Source organism: Stegodyphus dumicola, chromosome X1 (assembly GCF_044657685.1).
Source record: "Stegodyphus dumicola isolate Sdum_Otavi_A_Nest chromosome X1, ASM4465768v1".
NCBI lineage: Eukaryota > Metazoa > Arthropoda > Arachnida > Araneae > Eresidae > Stegodyphus > Stegodyphus dumicola.
The window spans coordinates 255145905-255166587 of NC_140780.1; the positions used below are offsets into that span (position 1 = coordinate 255145905).

General features: G+C 33.1%; 1 protein-coding gene across 7 annotated transcripts in view; it reads left to right on the plus strand.

Moving 5' to 3' along the window:
* atl (atlastin GTPase) overlaps positions 1 to 20683 on the plus strand; it is a 254971-nt gene that overhangs the window by 178767 nt on the left and 55521 nt on the right. For all 7 annotated transcript variants that reach the window (XM_085807529.1, XM_085807534.1, XM_085807530.1 and 4 more), the window contains 2 exons: positions 4723 to 4861; positions 7719 to 7846. In XM_085807529.1, the coding sequence (XP_085663655.1) occupies positions 4723 to 4861; positions 7719 to 7846 (267 nt within the window). The remainder of the gene's footprint in view (positions 1 to 4722; positions 4862 to 7718; positions 7847 to 20683) is intronic.

The following is a 20683-nucleotide window of genomic DNA, read 5'->3' on the forward strand; positions in this document are numbered from 1 at the left end:
AGCTCTGGCCTCCACAGTCACTCAAGGGCTGAAAGTTTTGTGGTCTTGGCCAACATCGATAAAACGTCAACTAATGTATTCTTATCAGCTATGGTGCAACTCCTTAGCCAGCAGGTGTTTGAAATTAATGTGCAGAAATTCCAGTTAGTCTGGAGAAAAACCACATTAGCAGTACACCTGTAACAGTTTCGTTATATTTTCCATTCCTAGAATTTGTAAAAGAATTTTTTAATTAATTATTTTTTTGGTTGCCGGTCCAGAGGTCCAAGTATTAGATCATTCTAAATACTGGATGTCCAAATTTCAGACTTTACTAAAATAATACAATATACATTTCTTTTTAGTACAGTTTTGTTATCAAAATATTCCTTTGTTGTTATTTTATGATAAATATCTTCATGATGCAGTACTCATAAACAAATGTCTTCATATGTTCATTGTATCTAGTTTAGTATATGAATTAAATTAATGAAAATATTAAAAGTACGCCAATGAATTAAGAATGAACTTAAATGCAAGTGGGCTTAAAAGAAGAATAAGCAATTCTCTGCAATCCGAATAATTAAAGCTCTACTGTATGCATGATGATCCTTGCCCTAAAATGTTACATGCATGAGTAACATTAATGATTCACTCATATAAACTGTATCAAGAGTTTATTGCCAATATGTAGTGTGCAGTAGGAATGATATTGAAATAATAATTCTTCTTGTTATTATTAAACAATTTTTCCATATTGAATCAGTGGATTGATAGGAAACTTAACTGCTGTTCACAGCCTATTTCAAATATGACAAGGAATGCCACACAAGAAATTTCAATTATTATCTTTGAATAGTCATATTTGAAAGCTAGATAACATGAATATAGCTAAAATTAATGTAAAAAAATTAATACAGTCAGAAGTCGTTAATCCGGACTCGTCGGGACTTTGGAGATTCCGGATTATCGATTTTTCCGGATTATAGATCATCAGTTTAAATCTCGTAAGATGGCATGCAGAAATTCTAAAATTAAAAATATGAAACCGTAATTTATGAAATAAAGAACAATTATGATCTAAAGGGTATCAAAATTTACAAAAAAAAAAAAAAAAAAAAAAAAAAAAAAGCTTAATATTTATTTGTTTACTTTATTAAATATTTCTCTTAATGTAAGTTGTTTAAGTTGCTTCATTTTATGTGATAATACTTTCTCTTTAATTCTATAAAAAGACATAATTTCTTGTTCAGTTACAAAGTTCGCTGTTCAAGTCTCGTTAATTGCTGTGCCGAGAATACCGACTAACTTGTCAATCGAAATTTTTTCGTTTTCACTAACCTCTCTGTCACATTCTTCATGTCTTTATCCATTTTTTGCAGCAATTGCACTTTTTGTTTGTTGGACATCGAAACATACTTTCGTTTTGTAGATCCTTTGGAAGTTCCAGCATCGGAAATTCTATTTGACATAATCGAAAGTTCAAGTTTACTTTTATAAAATTGCTCTTACAGTCTGCAAAAAATAATAAGCGGGATCCAATTCGAAGATTAAGGAACAACGCAATCATTGACATTAACTAAATTTGATAATTTTAGCTTCAACCGTCCGTTATACATTAAACGCGCAGGCGAAAACGTATTCTGCACTTGTGCACACTGTTGGAAAATATAGCTTATTTTTAAACCTTTTGCTGCATCATCTCTCCTCCTTGAAATGTTTAATTAGTTTAGTCCTTATTTTAATATAATATAGTAGTTACTTCTACTTCTTTTCTTGCTGCCACTGTTTGCATTGAGAACGGACTGTTTCAACCTAATTGAGATGCAAAAACGAAACATGATTTACGTCATCTGAAAAGCCGATTCGTGCCGATAGCTGATTGGTTGCCGTGAGATGACGTCATTCCTACTTCTGCTAGCAGACGTCCGATGATGCAATAGTCCTCTCGGAATCAATAAAACCCCAACTTGCCATTAACAATCTTCAAATGTACGTTAATAATATAGCACACTGGTGTTCTATCTGGAAAATTAATCTCAACGCTCATAAATGTAATACTGTCCTCTATAGAAGATATAAGAAACTGCAAAATGTCAACACTGAAATTAAAATCAATAGCATTCCTATCCCGCATAGTGATGCATATAAATATCTGGGTGTCTATATTGATAAACAACTAAACTTCAAAAACCACCTCCAGTACATAGCAAATAAGGGGAATTCTGCATACATGGCTATTTATCCACTTATTGGGCGAAACTCTAAACTTAATTTACACACTAAAAAAGTATTATATACCTCTCTCATCCGACCGATTCTAACATATGCCGCCCCTGCTTGGGCCATCGGAAATAAGAATGAAAGGAAAAAGATCGGGATTTTGCAAAACAAAATATTACGATCAATTACAAACGCGCCCTGGTTTGTCAGGAATAAAGATATTCAAAAAGATCTTAAAATCCCTGATCTTATGGATCACATTCTCACTATATCCCACAATTTCTTTGAAAAAGTTAGGAATAGCGAATACCAGGCTATTCAGAACATCATTGATTATGACCCTACTATTGAATACACGGTCAAACGACCGCGTACAATACATCACAATCCAAGATGGTGATTGTAAATATGTAAATAGTGTAAATATTTTTTTCCATTTATCCAAGAATTCATTTATTCAAGTTTACTTTCTGTTATTCAAGTTTTCATTTAATTGTACATATCATGTGACCACTCTGGTCAAATTAGAATTTTGTAAAAAAGAACTTCTATGATTTGCTGATCCACATCACGTGGTTCTCTACTTGCTGCTAACAATTCTGAGTGCTCCTCCCTCATTCAGGGAGTGGATGCTGATGTAGTAGGACTGCCTTTTCTGACCTGACCGTTATGCCGCACTGACTACACGAGATCTGAGATCATTGCCGTTTTAAATTGCTTCCAATGCCAATTGCTTATCTCCTTTTCATCTACAATTGCAGGATTAAATCCTGTAAATTTTCGCCTCTGTGCGGGTGTTCATACACCACTATTTCTTCTACTAACCGGCTGTAAAGCATGACGCAAACTGAATGGATTAAGGCTCTTAGTAGCCAAGGCCATTTTTGTGAAAGGAATAGAATAGAATAGAATAGGCTCAACCCTTCTAGTTCCTGGTTTCCCGGCTGGTAAGTGAGCGGTTTCCAGCCCCTTCCAAAGGATGCCTGCAGTCCGGTGAAAGGATGCCTTGATTCCAGTTTGCGAGATGATGGTTCCAGATTGAAGTTCTTCGGTTCCGGGGGCTATCCTGTGAGTGACTGCCGTGGGCGGCGTCCATGTTTCTTCATTGAGGGCAGAATTAAAAATACGTGAGCAGCGACGACTCCTTGTGCAAACGAAGTTAGGCCGGTTTTAAGTGGTTTCACATTTAAATTTTTCAGGTGTTTTCTTGACCATTGATTATGGACTTATTGAATGGGTAGCCAGCTTTATTTTTTAGGCTGCATAGTCACTATTTAGGACATTTTCATTTTTTGTTTTTGTTTGTATAGAATGCCAGTGTTTTGGAGTACAGGTAAAAATATTTAATGAATGATGATTATGTTATGTTTTTCCTTATACTCTAATATTGTTGATATTTATTTTTGTGTTTTTATTCTATATTATATTGTTAATAAATTGGTTAAGTTCAAAATCTTTTATTGTCTTCAATGTCTGCACAACATATCTCAAGGAGCTTTCATTGCTACTACTGCTAAATGTTTAATTTCTTTAAACTTTAAACTTTGCTTTAGCATCACACACGCATATGCGCAGTAGTCAGGGTCTTACGCACCCACGTAAAACGCATGTGCCAATGCGGCGCATACGCAGAAAGTTTTTAGCTTTGAGGTCCGGATTATAGATCATTCCTGATTACGGGTGTCCGAATTAACGACTTTTGACTGTATATTAAAATACTGTACATAGTTTCATTAAGAGTGTGAAAACTCTCATAATAGCTGTTACTCAAACTGACATGAATGGAAGAATGAATGCTGTTTCATTTTACATCTACTACATGCTTCTGCCCATAAGGATAACAAATAATATTAAATAGGCATAGCATTGAACAATAATCATCGCAATGTTAATTGTTAATACTAAAATATAAATGGTAATAAAAACCATATAAAATATGTTTTAAATTATCTGACTTTTTTTCGGGGGGGGCAGGGGATCTTTAAATATTGTGTATCTATAGTTGGGAAGTAGAAATATACAATAACGTGAGAGATGTGTATCCTTATGCAAATTCTGTTGATGGTTAATGGGGTATAACTGACTGAAACTGGGCTTGTATTAAAATGCATTACAAATGGAAATAGCAGTTATCTTCTAAATTATTATTCATTGGAATGTTGCTGTAATATGTCATTTTATTTTTATTTCATTAAACATAAAATTTTATTTTGATAAAAAATTCCATATAGTTACAAAGTTTAGTGTTCAAAACTGAAATTTGGAATAATATAACTTAACAATATATTAAAATATCAAAAAGAAACATTCCTGTTAATGCATATATTATTCACCTATGTTAGTATAATTTGGGCATCTTTAAAATGTGATATGGCCAAAATATATTTAAAAAATTTTTTGAAGTTTAAAATTTAATGCAGTTTTTGTATTTAAATTTCAAATAATTTTTACTTAATAACTCTCCTGCAAAAATGTCAGTTAATAATTTGTATAATGCTATACTCTTTCTTTTGCAAAAAGATTTCAGAAAAACAACATCCAGAGCTTCAGCAACTCCGAAAACACATTCGTGCTTGTTTTGCTGACACATCATGTTTCTTATTACCCCATCCTGGGCTAAAGGTAGCCACTAATCCTCATTTTGATGGCAGGCTTTCAGGTATGTTATCAAATATTTATCATTTTATGAAACTTGATCATATTTTTTGCATTAGAATAATGAGTTAAAATAGTTATCAAAAATTGCTTTTCTTTTTATAGTGCGGTATTATATTAAATGAATTGTTTTAATCATTAGAACCATGCTTATGGTAGAAAAGACACAAGGATAAATGGAAGTTATGAGTAATGGCCCCTTTCTACCCTGCAAAATAAAATCTCTGTTGAATATGTGCATGCTCTAATGAAAAAAAAAAAAAAATTGTTTTTAAGTGAAGGTTAAGTGTTTTTAAATTCAGATAATTTATGAAACGAATTTCAAAAGTATATTATTATATGATTTGTTATGTGTAAAATACTGTATAATTGGGATGAATTGTAAAGTTTAGTTCTAAACAGTCTGCATGAAATTTATTTCTGCATTGGATTTCTTTTACCAGAATAAAATTTAAGGGGAAAAGAATTAAGTTATTCTGATTGGTTTGGATTTCTTATGAGGGGCAATTTTTTATCAGAATTTTAGTTTTAATAGTAATGACGATATGTGAAATGAAAATAACTTTTTGTTAGCACTTATTAGTTTTAAGAATAATCCCATGATATTGGAATTTTGCTTGAGAATAAAGTTATGAGTTGCTGTCTGTTCACTAAGATCTGAAAAGCTCACCAATCACTTTATGGTTTGCATTTGCTCTGTGTAAAGCTCTGCTTATAACTTTTATTTAGGGTTTGCATTGACACTGAAAAATATTACAGGTATGACACTAAAACTTTCAAGCCAGTATATGAATATCCACTTGGAAACCCTGAATAATTTTAAATTTCATTGACAACAGTAGAGTGTGAACCTTAAATTTTAAGCAGTATTAGAAATATTGAACTTCAGCTATTTAGAATTAATTTATAGGTTAAAAAGTGGACAGATTTTTTATGCTCATCTAGCTGATGTACTTTTTATGAAGACTGTGGGTCTTTTTTATGTATCTAGGCTCAAGTCTGTGTACCTCCAAAAACAAAGAACTTTCTCTAATCAAAGTAGTTATGAGTAGTAGTCTAATCTAGTTGTCATGTTATGAGGAAGTTATCTCTAGAATATTAGAGTATTAAAGGGAATTGTATTCACAAACTGTAAAACAGTGACTAATCAAATGGCAGCAGAACTTGGCATTTTCATGAACATACATGTCCATTTTTACAAAAGCTGCCCATTGAGAGCTTCACAAGTGTAATATCCACTGCAAGGCAGCTATAGCAAAGCCATTTATAACCTAAACACATGTTTGAATGCTGGTGTAGGTGGCATTAGAAGTGGAAAATTTAGAGCGTATGCAATGTAAAATGTGTACTGTTCAGTGATGAATCAACCTTCACCATCTTTTCCACTCCTTAGAGAGTTTGTATATCAAGAATCTCCTCAGCTGCATGCTCAAACTGAAAAATGTAGGTGGACTGTCTGGAATTTGGAGCATAATGTCATGGAAGTGTCAGGGAATAGTTATAGTTCTTGGTGATCACTTCATTGCTGAGGATTATTGATACATTTATTCTGAAGAACCATGTCTACACAGTTGTTGTCCACCATTATCATTTCCTAATGAAGTATTCACATATCAGGATGACAGTCCACACTGAAAAACTTGTGACAGAGTAGTTTAAAGAACTATAAAATAAGAGAACTAGTTGGATGGTTTTTAAAATAGCTGTTTTTACTTGAGTTCATCATTCATCTTTATGACCAAAACCAACTAATAAATGATGTTTCAAAGAGTAAAAACATTCAAGATCTGTTTGGTCTACCATTATTTTTACATTAGGAGCTACAGCACAATTAATTCACTTTTGCACTCTGGCTGGACAAAAGTAAGTTGGTACAAGTATATAACATTAGCTACTATATTATCTGAACACTTTGAGAATGGATTTTAAGATTTCAGAAACCATCAACTGCATTTCAGTATACTTGTTTTCTACTTCATTTTCAGTTGACAGAGTATTTTCATGCAAATACGCTACTGGAATGCAGTCGCAGTTTGATATGAAAGAGTAAGAAAATTTATTTAAGTGAACATTTTCAAGTTATACATACGTAAAGAAATATTTCCAGTATTTCATCTACAATCCCAGTTTGTGATGTCTCTTTTTTGGAATTGTGTACATTTGTGAGCTTTTCCTTTGTATGAATCATCCAAAGATTAAACAACAAAAATTTCAGGCAAATTTTTTAATAGTCTTAATCGGAATTGTTTTATCTAATTTTATGAGGATAGCAACAGTATCAGAAACCAAACCAGTGTTCACATTTAAAATGTTCTCTTTATGTTATAGATTTCTTCTAACAGATGCCTCTTAGATTGCAAAGTGAATATAATATAAGGTTATATGTTGGTCCTTATTAAACAGAATTTCTTTATGCATCCTTTGTCATGTTTTTTGTCAAAGAGTGCAACGTTAGGTACATTTTTGTCAGCAGTCAAGGAGCTCTAAAATGCTGGACACTTCAGATTTCTAATGTGTTTGGAAAGAATATTTCTAAGCTTTCATTTGTATCAGTGGCAATACAATTTGTCCTATTTTATGAAAACAACATAGGTCCTTAAAAACTATCTAAACTTGTACTTTGGAATGAAAATCCTTAATCTTTCCCTATTTGTCTCACTCCAACTTTTACAACAGCAAAAAGATCTTTATGTAGTAAATTCTGGTAATGAATATATATATTCTAAAATATTATCATCATATTATACATAAAATAGAAATTTATGTTGAAAGAAAAATATCTTGAGAATTAATATTTAACATAATGAATTTTGTTTTCTTTCTGATTTTTCACAATGAAATTCTTTTGTTCTTAATTTTAGATATTGCTGATAATTTTAAGGAAAACCTGAAAACATTAATCCCTCTACTACTAGCAAGAGAAAATTTGATTTTGAAAGAAGTGAATGGGAAAAAAATAACTTGCAAAGAACTATTAGAGTATTTTAAGGTAAATATTTATTAATAATGATAATTATATTAGTAAAAATATTATGAGGTTATATTTGTACAAAAGGAACAGAAATGCTAAAAATTGATTCTTATATTTTATTTTTAATCTGCAAAATGTTCTGGGTTTAAAACTGCTATACAAATTTGGGTATAATAAATTTTGGTATAAATTTATTGATTTAGGTTTCTTGATTTTTGAGAGTGCACAATGTAAAAACTATGAAAGGAAAAGTCATGTTTGATCCAGATGCTGTACTAAAATGATAACTATAGCATTGGTGAATGGATAAAATCTATTTTAATAATTGTTTGTTATTCACATCCTTTAAAAACTATTGAATGGCAATTGTGGGTTATTTTATAAAAAGTTTGAAACCTCATATAAAATCTTTGTTTTAAATTGGTCGTGGACTTTTATTCTTTGTAGCAAAGTTTTGTGTTTTTAAGCTTTTTAAGGATAATTTTTTTTAAGTTGAAAGAAAAAATAAGTATTCAGTTTTTTGTTTAATTTGGTTTTATTCATTTCTTGCTGGAGAAATATTCAGAAGGTCTCAAAATAAAGAATGGTTTCATTTTATTTATTTATTGCGTTCTTATAGAAATAATTAATAATTCATATAATTATTTAGTAAGTATATGCTAGTATTTCTATAATTACTAGTATTTTCTAAATTGAATTAATAAATGAATAATACCATCTATGACATGTTTTATGGCAACCCTAGCGGTTATATTTCAAATCATATGCAAGTTATGCCAAGATAAAGATAAAATGTGCTTCTGTAACTTACTTTTGGTAGTAATGTTTTCTTAATCTAACCCTTTGAGGGGTGGTATATACAATAATTTAATTTGTGGCAAAATTTTGAATGAGTTGTAACTTCTAGACCCTTAGAACAGAAAATTGAGACATAAAAAAAAAAACAAAGTGAAATCCTGAACTATATACACTATCAATACTATATACAGTGCAGTATTTAGGTGGGGAAATTAGAATCTCGGGTGAGGTGAGCCATGAGGTGGCGAATACCGTGGTCTTCTTGCAGAATTTCATAATTAAAAACATTTAAAGAGCTTAGATGTATGCATTCACGTGCTTTAGCAAAGAATTTTCCATTTGTAATCTGCAGGTAATCATCCATATACTCAATTTTTAAATCTTTATGCAAGGTATTGTTGCTAACAAAGTAGTGGGCATTCGTAATGCGGCATAGGTACTTATTTTGGGTGACCTGTAATTTTGCTATCTCTGAGTTGGAGGCCGTGGCCCATGCTGGTGAGGCGTAACAGAGCACCAGTCTAATAACAGCAGTGTAGATGTGCCTCTTTTTGACCAGACTGAGTTTCGAGCTTGAACTTAGCAGTGGATTTAATTGGTGAATAATATACAAAGCCTTACATCTGACCTTGCCAGTATGGTCTGACCAGGTAAACTTATGATTGATGACAACTCCTAAATAAGTTGCCTTCTTTACAAGTGGAATCATCTCATTAAAAAGACTGAGATTAGCAATAATAGTTTTTCTTTGCATTCTCCTGATAATCATTAATTGTGACTTTTGAGCATTTATTGCGACACGCCATTTGATGCACCAGTCTTCAATGTTAGGTATGAAGTTCTGCAGTTTTTGAATAGCGTGCGTCAGACGGATAGATTTAATCGCTAATGGAGTGTCATCTGCATAGCATCCAAGAAAAGTGTTGTGGTCATTCTGTAATTTAGGTAAGTCCATCACGTAGTAAAGATACAAAATAGGTCCTAAAATGGACCCCTGCGCTACACTGGCGCACATTCTTCTGAGGCTAGAGATGTCCTGACCCATTGAGACATAAAATCTTCTGTTAACAATAGCAGAATTAGTTCACAGTCAAAATTTAGCTGGATCAGCTTATAAATGAGCCCCTCATGCCAGATGCGGTCGAAGGCTTTTGCCACATCCAGCATGAGTAAGGCAACACTTTCCTTGTTATATAAAGTGCTGCCAGTAAACTCGGTGAGTCTAACTAATTGTTTGGTCGTGGATAAGCTTTTTCTGAAACCAAATTGTTCCAAAGGTAGTCTCTTAAATTAGGGTTGCAAGCGAGCATAGATAATTTTCTCATAAATCTTTCTGATGCCCGAGAGCAAGCTAATAGGGCGGTAGCCATTCAGTCTGGTTATCTCTTTTCCTGGTTTTGGTAGTAGAATGATCTTGGCAAGCTTCCAAGCACACGGGAAGTAAGAATTTTCTAAACTGGCATTGATTATGCTTATAAAATGAATAATAATATCGTGGGGAAGATTCTTAATGGCCATATTCAAGATAATGTCATGCCCAGGCGTTTTTCTTTTCTTCAGAGTCTTGATAATATCCTGCACTTCTGCTGAGGTGGTGAACTGAGTCCTGTTTCTGACACTAAGGGCATTTATCCAGTCTTTTACAAAGTAGCGAACATCATAAATGAAGCTATAGTTACAGTGTAAGTCATTTGTTTTAAATTGCTGTTCAGGATGATCAGCGAGAATTTCCGCCTTGTCTTTGTTGGTCAATGCAATACAATTATTGCTATAAATAGACTTATTCGTAGTGGAATTATTTTTGAGGCGCTTAACGAAGGACCAAAAGCCTCCGTTAGGCTTGTCTGTTAAAGGCTTGTCTGAATTTGTAAATATTCTCTTTAATGACTCGAATAATAGCTTATTCAACTCTTTTTTGTGGGCTGGGTTCCAAGTCTTATTCCAGATTTTTCGGAGCTTATTCCTCTCTCTGATTTGCTCTCGAATAAAAGAGGGTAGCCTATCCACACTGTGATTGGCCGGGAGTTTACGAGTGGTACTGGTAATTGCATGACTAATAGAATTGGTAAGTCTGTCAATAGCAACGTCTATATCCTGAGAAGTTTTAAGCTTTGGCATGCCACTGCACTTTTTGCTAAGAAGCTGAATGAATAATGTCCAATCAGTGAAACTGATTTCCTTCTTCAGGATGCTTTTAGTCATACCAAGAGTAGCAATAATTGGGACATTGTCCGAGGTCATTTTTTGCTTAACTTCTAAGTACATGGGTATAGAAGAAGTAGTCAAAATTAAATTCAGAATGTCAGCCTTACTGGGGTCGCTTAGAAAATAAGTGTAATCTTCCGGAGCATAGATGAAACAGTGTTATTCTTGATGAAATTATGTAACTTAGTACCATTTTTATTAGTATGTTGGCATTTCCATTCTTCACTTTTTGTGTTTAAATCACCTCCAACAATAATGGGCGTGTTTAAAGGCAAGAAACTCTTTAAGATGTTTTCATCCAATTGAACCGAAGGCAGGTTATAGAAGGCACAGAAATACACTATGCTATAATAAGGGAGAAGTACGGATAGCTTGAGATCATCTCCTGACCGTTTTTTCTGAAGTCTGCAATGTGACATGACTGAAAGGATTGCCTAACATAAATTGCGACTCCCCCACCGCGATGACTCAACCTATCACACCTGTAGCACATATAATTCGGAATCTTAATGTTATTGCATGAATGAAACATGCGTCTCAGTAATTAAAGCCACGTCTATATCATAATTAGTAAGAAAGTTTTGCAGCTCCATAATTTTATTAGAAATGCCACATGCATTCCAAACAGTAAGTTTTATTGGAGCTCTGTTGTAGTTGTATCTACCCATTATTATTTTGGTTGGTAGAATTGAAGTCCTTATTTAGTTGGGTAATTTCGTTCATTTGTTGTGTAATTTGAATACCAGTGGTTTTTATAGCTGCTAAGAGTTCTGAGAGATCAATAAATACTTTCTTGGCTTCCTGAATTTTTTCAGTGAATAGTCCTGCTTGTTCTGCACAATTCTGCTGGTGTAAGTTTTTTGTTTGTCATTTTTTGCTTTCGGAAACTTAGTACAACCACGAAAACTTGAAGTATGTTCAGAACCGCAGTTTGCACAGCATGGGGTTCTATCTTTGTCATTTTTAAAAGGGCATAAGTATGAAAAGTGTTCTTCTGCACAGCGAACACATTTAGGTATATAATTGCAACCAGTTTGGGTGTGGTGGAACCCTTGGCACCTAAAGCACTGCAGGGGTCCCTGTCTTCCCTTATAGTCTTCAATATTTACCTTAAAATCCACTAGATAGCGCTCATAATAGATTCCTTTGGAAGTCTCATTTTTTGGTAATGAGGAAAAGAGGCAGTTTCATAACATCTCCCTTTTGGTGGCGTGTCATTTGTTTAATATCTGAGGGGACGTAATTTAGGGCATTAAGCTCCTCCTTAATGTCTTCAACTTTAGTAGAAGAGGTAAGACCTCTTATTACAACCTTGATGTGTTTTTCTTCTGGTAATACAAAACAGTGATGCTCTACAGCTGCATCCTTGAGAATTTTTATAATACCCCTAACTGTCAAGGTCGTGTGCAAAAATCTTAATTTTATCATTTGAAGTTTTACTGTAATATCCATATCCACGCTGTTTAATAAGCTTACGAATGTCACCCCATGTGAGTTTATTTTCATTTAATGTGATGGGAGGCAGTTTAGAGTTCACTGGATTAACGTCATCTTGCTTGTTATTTTCATTAGTGGATTGTTGTTCGTTAGATGTAGTATCCATATCTTCATTTGGGTTTTGTAATTGAGGTACATGTAAGGATTTATCAGTGCAGGTGTTAGAAACATTAATCATTTCCATGTTGGAGTCGGTCGATTCCGAGTCTTTTTGTGCAACAATCTTTGCTTTTTTAGCAACATTCTTAAGTTACCTCGTGTGCACAGTTTTATCACCATATTTGTGAGGTACAGTATCATCATCAGAACTGGTGTCCTGATCTAAAGGTTTGCCTATTTCAGAGCTACTATGCAGCTTAATAGGACTACGTGATCTAATATTTGTAGTGGCTGTCTTACTGCTACATGGCTCTGCCCAAACAACTTCCTGATGTGTGCTAGCTGAAGATTGATTTTTATCTGTGCCCTCAGGGATGGCCTTGGTAACTTCTAACATAGTCAAAAAACATGTATAACATGCATTCTCAGTAACCGTTAATTCACCATTGCTTTCCTTAACGCGCTTCAAATTATTAATTTGACTTTTAATAATTTCTAGCAGCTTCTCCATTTTTGACATTTTGAAATTATCCAAAATAAAATCCTACCCACTCAATGGGTTCGCGCCACAGGTTAATAAATAAATCTACTCCCTTCTAAAAACCACGGAAGTTTTTCTGAGGATAAGTAGAGTCGAAGCCTGCAAGACCTCTGGGAGGGCGACTTGCAGGCAGATCAACCAGTTAGTAGTAATCAGTACAGTTAAAATACTAATTATACTTACTATAATTAATAAAAATAATAGCAATTATATGGTAAAAAGCAATTACAGCAAATGGCAATACGGGTTGAGGCAATAAAGCATCAATGGCAATAGATAGCAATTATAAGCAGAGCATGTGGCCGAGGCCACTCAGGCGTAACTCCGGTGGGTACCAGCGGGTGGTCTTAAGAGCAATGATGAAGGCGACCTTTAGTCACCGTGTACCCCTTCCGAACGACTAATCGCTGACCGCCTATGGGACTGGGTCAGTTCAAGTCAAAAATGAGCATAATCCACAATGCGTGCAACACGTTTTCTGTCTTAGCTCAGGATCTTCACCAGCTGTGAAGACTAAATCATGTACTTGTATCCTAACCCAGGGTAATAATTTTTCTTGTATTCCTTAGGCTGCTATCACATGTCGGTTTGTTTTGTAAGGACAGCTGTTTGGAACAATTGTTCTGCTTTGTCACAAGAGCCAATCACCATAGATCGCTTTGGAAGTTAACACAGGGGAAACTGGTTCTCTATTACAAACAAGCTGATAGCATTCAAAGCTGATAGCTGATTGGTTGATAACGAACAACTTGCAGTTTTTTGGAAAGGAAGGAAAAAGTTGCACATCTGTTTTTCAATAGTAAACCAGGCAGAAAAATTGTCTGAAACAGTTGTTCATGTGAAACAAATGCCGTCTGATATGGGCCTTAGTCTCTCATATGAAATTAACAGAGACCTAAAGAATAAAAGCATGCTTTCAAATCAGCAGTTTTTCCATTCCACTAAGAAGTTGGCATACAGTGCATTTCAATTTCTTGTACTTTTAAGGGAGCTTTCCCTTTGTGTGATGTTATCACAGTTCCTTTGTTACGATGGCATAGTCCCTGGGTGGCAAATTAGTTGTCCATCATCCCTTTTCATTTTCCCTGCAATCTAGGATTTTGGAAAACAAGAAACAACCAGTCTGTTTGAGGGCTAACAATGCCACATTTATCCCCTACAGTTGTGTAGCGTTTTTTGACACCAGATGAGTCTTTCTCTTGTGAAAGGATAGAGTGCTGAAATTAAAATAATAATTAAACAGAGAGTAATGAGAAACTGGAGTGGTGTAAAGAAAGAATAAAAAGCGACTAATATACTTGTATTCAGTCTTAGGGCAGGGTCAGTAAACTTCCCATACCCCCATGAACATAATATTGAATCCTAAACAACTTGTAAATTAACCATAAATGCATTATTATATCATAAACTATTGTAATGTGAAGAAATTCTGTCATCACACAGAATAGAGAAAGAGAAGCCTGGTGCTGCCATCTATTGGCAAGGTACTCTCAGTAACCGGTATTAAAAACGTATACATGATCTTCTTTTAATTATCAGTTTTGATTGAAATGCAGTAAATATATAAAAGGTTCAGCATATGTGCGTCATATATTTGAAGACTGTGAATTCCCCTACCCTTCTATGGAATTTATGAATATTCAAACATGATACCTTTGAAAGAGGTATATTAATTTCATAACTGCAAAATATTGAGTATTCATAGGTTAGTGCTGCTATTTGGAATCAAAAGGAAACAGTAGAAACTTATGATTACAGCTTTTGGTGTAGAAAAAATAGCACTTTGTAGGAGGTTAAAAAACTGACAAACATCCAATGTATATTATATACCAGTGCCCTTTAAAGGGTTAATATGATTCTTATCAAATTTGACAGAAATAACAGTTTCAGTTCAGTGATGTTTAGTTAGTGTAGAAGGAGTATGTTTGTTTCGTCATCAATTAAGTATATGTAATAACTTAACAATATTAATAATATTTATTTAAAATCATTATAAAATCCGTTATCATCTCGTGGGTGGCAAATCATCATTTGCTTCTCATAGGTGGTAAATTATGTAACATTGCCTAGCAATACCGTCATATCTTAAAGTAGGCTAAACAAAATAATGATAGATATGTAAAAAAGTATTAAATAATTTAATATTAATAATTTAATCAATAATAATCATAAATAAAATAGTATGCTTGGTGAGAGAGCAGATTCATTACAGATTACAGCTTTGCACTGTATCTAACATCAGGACTTTGCATCTTACTCAAATAAATATGTGCTCGGCTGTAATAAAGAATGAATAGCAATAAAAGATTCCCACCACATGTGCAATAAACTATAGTGTAGTCAATCTATCAGTTCCCCAATAGTTATAATTATAAAATCAATAAATTTCTTTTAATTATGCATATTCTTAGAAAGAGTTGTCATGTAACATTGTTCATAAATTATTGCTTATTTCACACTGAGTATTAATATAAATTTTAGGCCTACCTGTCGCATGAAAATTGGAAATTTAAAGTCTTAGGACTTAAAGGTGAAATAGAACTACTTTTTTATGCCCAAAAAATGTGACTCTTCATAAAACGTTTTGCTTACATTGAAACTTCTAAAAATTCTTAGATGTAAATTTTATGTGATACAGGGTGGCTATAATAATCAAATTTCTATTATTAATCTCAAGTAAAGTGTTTTTAACTATAAAAATACACAGAAATATTACTTGCAAAATTTGATTAGAATTTAGACTTAAATTTTAAAAAATTGAGTGGATTATTAGTTGTTTATTTTATGTTGTTTTGATATTTGATGATTTTTGTGTTAAAAAATGATAAAATGTCACTATCAGTACAAATTATTTTATTATAATTTCTTTACAAAATAATAATAATAATAATGGCAGATATCAAAATTGACAAAAAGTAAATAATTGACTCAATTTTTTATATTTGAGCTTAAATTTTAATTCTAGACAACATTTTCAAATATTGTTTTTGTGTATTTTGTAAACTAATTCTAATAATATGTAATATAAATTAAGTAGAAACTTGAATATGAAATTGGCAATAAACAAATTTTTTAAATAGCTCTAGTAAAGATACGTGAAACTGTTTTAATTTTAGCTACATGTACACTGTGGGGGGGGATGGGACAGTTCTACGTCTCTCGTTCTACTGGGCCAATTGACGAAATTCAACTTGCGTTTTTCATGTCTCAAAAGCCTGACTTAAGATATGTATTAGATTTAATATATAGCATTGTCTTATTACAGGTATTTTGACACAAAATCGGACTTGTTTTGAAATAACATGCCATTTTCCCCCCATATTTCGATTCTACTATTCAAATTATGCCAAACTGCCCAGTTTTGTAAAAATCGCACAAGTACTTTTTAAAAATTAGCTCTCAAAATTTTAGCTCCTCAATGTTAATTGAATTTGGTATATATATTTATTAATATCTCCTTTTTTTTATTAAACTTTCTCGATGCCTTCCAGAATTCGAAATTTAGACTTAATCCAAATATAATTTATATTTTTTTATGATTTATTTTAAAAATTTGTATTTTTCAATATTTTTATAAATTTTTCCAAAAAACAATTGGTATTAAAACCTATAAAATTTTTAACAGCATTTTAAAGTAAATGTGTATGTGAATTTACATTTTGGCACTTTTTAAAATTTGGTGTATTTAATATAAGCGATAATAACGAAAATGTGGTTTACACAGTTAAAATTATTTGAAAGAATGAACGATAGACCTTTTTTCCTCTCATGCGTAAATGGAAAAAAAAAAAGGAAAGTAAGTAGGTTTCTATAAATTAAGAATTCTGCCAAGTGAATTATTCTTGGTGGAAACTGAAAAAATATAACAAGATAAATTTTTTAATTTCTCCATAAATTTCACACCAAAAATTACAAAACTGAATATTTAGGCATAATTTGAGTCATAGAACATAAATATAGAAAGAAATTTATATGTTATTTCAGAAAAAGCACGATTTTGTGTCAAAATACTGACGATAAAATAATGCTATATATAAACCTAGGCCCCAATGACAAGCAGGCAAACTCTCATCCTTAAGCAAAATCTGTTTGTATATTGGATTTCTGAAACTGCCATTTATTGCACTGTTGCAAGTGATTTAAATAATCTGTGCCAATGTTTCCATATTGTTTGAACAAACTTTCGTTTTGTGCTGCCATCTTGATAACCTGTTATCAGTAATTTCAGTAAGTTCAAACTATGGTATAGAAATGATTGGACAGCCAACTAAAAAATGCCCTGGCATTAAAATTTCAAATTCATTAATATCATTAGATATAGGGGTTAAAGGGCGAAATTTAAAATTCTTTCAATTTGAGTAATGATTGGGAGAAATTCTTCCATAGTGACATCCCATAGTTCTTTTAAGATTGTACTTAAAGGATTTAACCCCCGCCTCCCATAAACCACCAAAATTTGGCGATCTAGGAGGAAATAACTTCCAATAAGGTGAAATAGCTGGATAATGCTTCATCTGGTTTTCTAATTAATTTTTGCAAACAGCTTAACTCTGTATGGGCCTCCTTAAAATTTGTAGCATTGTCTGTAATGAGAGAAGTGATTTTTTTTTTCCTTTTGCATAAAATCACTTAAGAACTGCAATAAAGGCTTCAGACGTGAAGTCTGTTACTATTTCCAAATGTATTGCCTTTGTGGATAAACATATAAATACAGCAACATAAATTTTAGGATAATAACGCCCTAGTGGTTACCCTTGAACTGGATATAAAATGGTGTGCAAAAAACACTGCCACAATTAAGAAAGAATGAAGTCGAGTTACTTTGGAGATTACTCATGACCTTATTTGCTGCAATTGGATTGTTTTTAAAGCACATAACACAAACATGAATTATCTTACAAGCTAAGCCCTTGCAGTGAACAGGTCAGTATTTCAAATGCACCTGAGGAAGTAAACCGTGCCCTCCAGTATATAGATGCTGAAGGAATATGTTTACCTCCTCAAAGAGCTGTAATTGCCGATTTAAAGGCAGTTACTTGGGCACCGTGTATAAGAAAATCCTCAGCTTTTTGCATCTCATCTAGAGGTAAACACCCCTGCATCTTATCCTGCAATTTACAATTTCAGATAAACCTGAAAATAAAACTGAGAATTCAGATTAGTTTATGAAAGTTATTGGAATTAATTCATTATCAAAGTTAGACATGGATTTGATAATTCCTTTAGTTCTTTCTCATACTCCTCATCCAAACAATAAGCAATGCATAATAATAATAATAATTCTGGTAATGGAATTTCTTGATAATGGAACTTAGGACCTGACCAGTACAAGGAATAAGCCAAAAGTTCACTAGTGCCTGCTCCTCGGGGTATTATTGTCTCTGGATTTTCCTTTGAGACAGCATGCCCCCGTTTGAATTTTTAAAGTTTGAAATTCCGCAATTCGTTTGCTCGCAAAGTTTTTGAGCCTGTACAAAGGAATGCTTATATCCATGTTAAAAACAATAGTTTTTTATCCTTTTTAAAGGGCAGGTCCTAGCCATTTTTTTGCTTTTGCCACTACTAAGGCCAGAAGTGATGGTCATTTTATTATGGAGGCACCTAATAGGTGGCCACCGTTACCTCTTATGAGGAGACATTTTACATCCATGCTTTCTCCAGAATTCGAACCCAAGCCCTTCAGTACCGCAGTCATCTCCCTTAACCACTATACTGTCTAGGTGTTGCTAAAACAATAGTAGATTCACACCGCAAATAAATGTCATCTTTATTTAGTTGTAGAGCTGTTATTACATTTAACACCAGTTGGCATAGAAGCAACACTGCACATGCTTCAAGACATGGAATTCTAACTGGCTTTATAAGAGAAACTCTGGATTTTGTACAAAGGAGCCTGGAATAATTAATAATTCATTCCATCAGTGGTAATACAACAGATGTAAGTAATGCACCATAAGCCTTTTCCAAAGTATCCAAGAACCCATGAATCTCTGTTTTAATGGAATGTTCAGTTAAAATATATCTGGAAATATTCTGTTGATTGATTAAGCTGGGAAAGGAATTTTTTCCTATTCATGCAACTCCTTGAGAGATAATTTCTTGTTCCAATCCAGTTTAAGTGACCATAGTCTCTGCATGAATATTTTTGCCCTCATTACTATGGGTGCAATAAGACTTAACGGATTAAAAAACTTAGCTACTTTAGAAACACCGGACGTTTTGTAAAACTATCTTGATTATTCCCATCTGTTTTGAAAGTTAAGTGATCAGGTTTCCATCCTTCACTTTCCAGAGCATTCCCAGTGTCTTCATTACACTTTCTTGAGACTCAAAGGAATATTCCTTGTGGTAATATCATGCAGCAGCTAAGGATGATTGGACACCCTTTTATGTAGCTCCATACCTCCACGCTGAAGCATTTGTACTAATTCAGATTGAAACTTCTTTGCTTCTTCTGAAGTATTCCTACCTGTCAGTATGTCATCTGTATAAAAATTGTAGATATCCATAGGCAATAATTCTGTTCCTCTGCTGCCAATGCCTTTAAGGTTCTCATAGCTAAGAGTGGTGCAGCAGTAGTACTCTGTTACCATTCATAACCTATAAATTTGAGCCATTGCATCACGGCTTGGCTTCCAAACAATTCATTAGAAATCTGCCATGGATTTATGAGTATTTGTTGATACCTATGCATATAGGCAATGAAGACAAAGTGATGTTTCCTAAATCTGGAAACTATAAAAAATATCCTCTTGAATTGTGCCTCTGTTTAATAGAATTGAATTTAGGGAATAGCCACCAAATGATTTCCAAGATTGAAGATTGCTCCGTGTGATATACTGTGTGATGCAGAATGCTATAAAGTATCACAGTTATCCACAGACATAACATGTTCCATGTGATTTTAGCTTAAATATTCATTCATAAATTCCTTATACAAATTAGCCCTAGTCTTATTAGCATCAAGACGCTTCCAAATTGTATTCAGTCTCTTGATAGTAATTTCTTTAGATGAACCCAGCATAGAAGTGGCATCATCCTTCATAGGTAATTTTACTATGTATATACTTGTTTTATCATGTGAATGTATTTCATTAATATGCTCTTCGCAAAATAATTAGTCTTCATTATTTACGACATTATTTATGAGATTTGATTCCTTTATCAAACAACAGTAGGATTGTTCATTTAACAGTAGGAGAGCTTCTGTCACTAAATAACAAAATATGTTTTTTGCAGTATTATGTTTCCATCAAGTGCTTGAACTCTACCTTCTTTTAATATGTTGAATAATTCACTTCAAATCAATATATTGATTTTACCAGTGTGTAGAATTTAGGGTCTGCTAATTTTATGCTATGTGGTTTTGCTAGATTTGAAATATCCTATTTGGATGAATTTTTGTTATTTTTGAAATAATACATAATTCTAAATTGTGAGAAAAAGTCTGTTTTGTTCGAAATATAGGTAGAAATATTTGCCTTGATAGAATGAGGTGATCCATTTATTCTCAAAAATTGTGTTTGGATGGGTTTAGTTTTCAAGCCTCTGCACATTCTTTAGTGACAAGATTCAATTGTGAAGCAGATTCCAGTAGGTCTGTTATTCTGCAGTGCTACCCAGACACATTCATTACATAAATAACCACAGTGTGCAGTAAGATAGAATTTCCCACCTCTGATTAGCTGTAAGACTGTGTGCTTCTTGCTGTATGT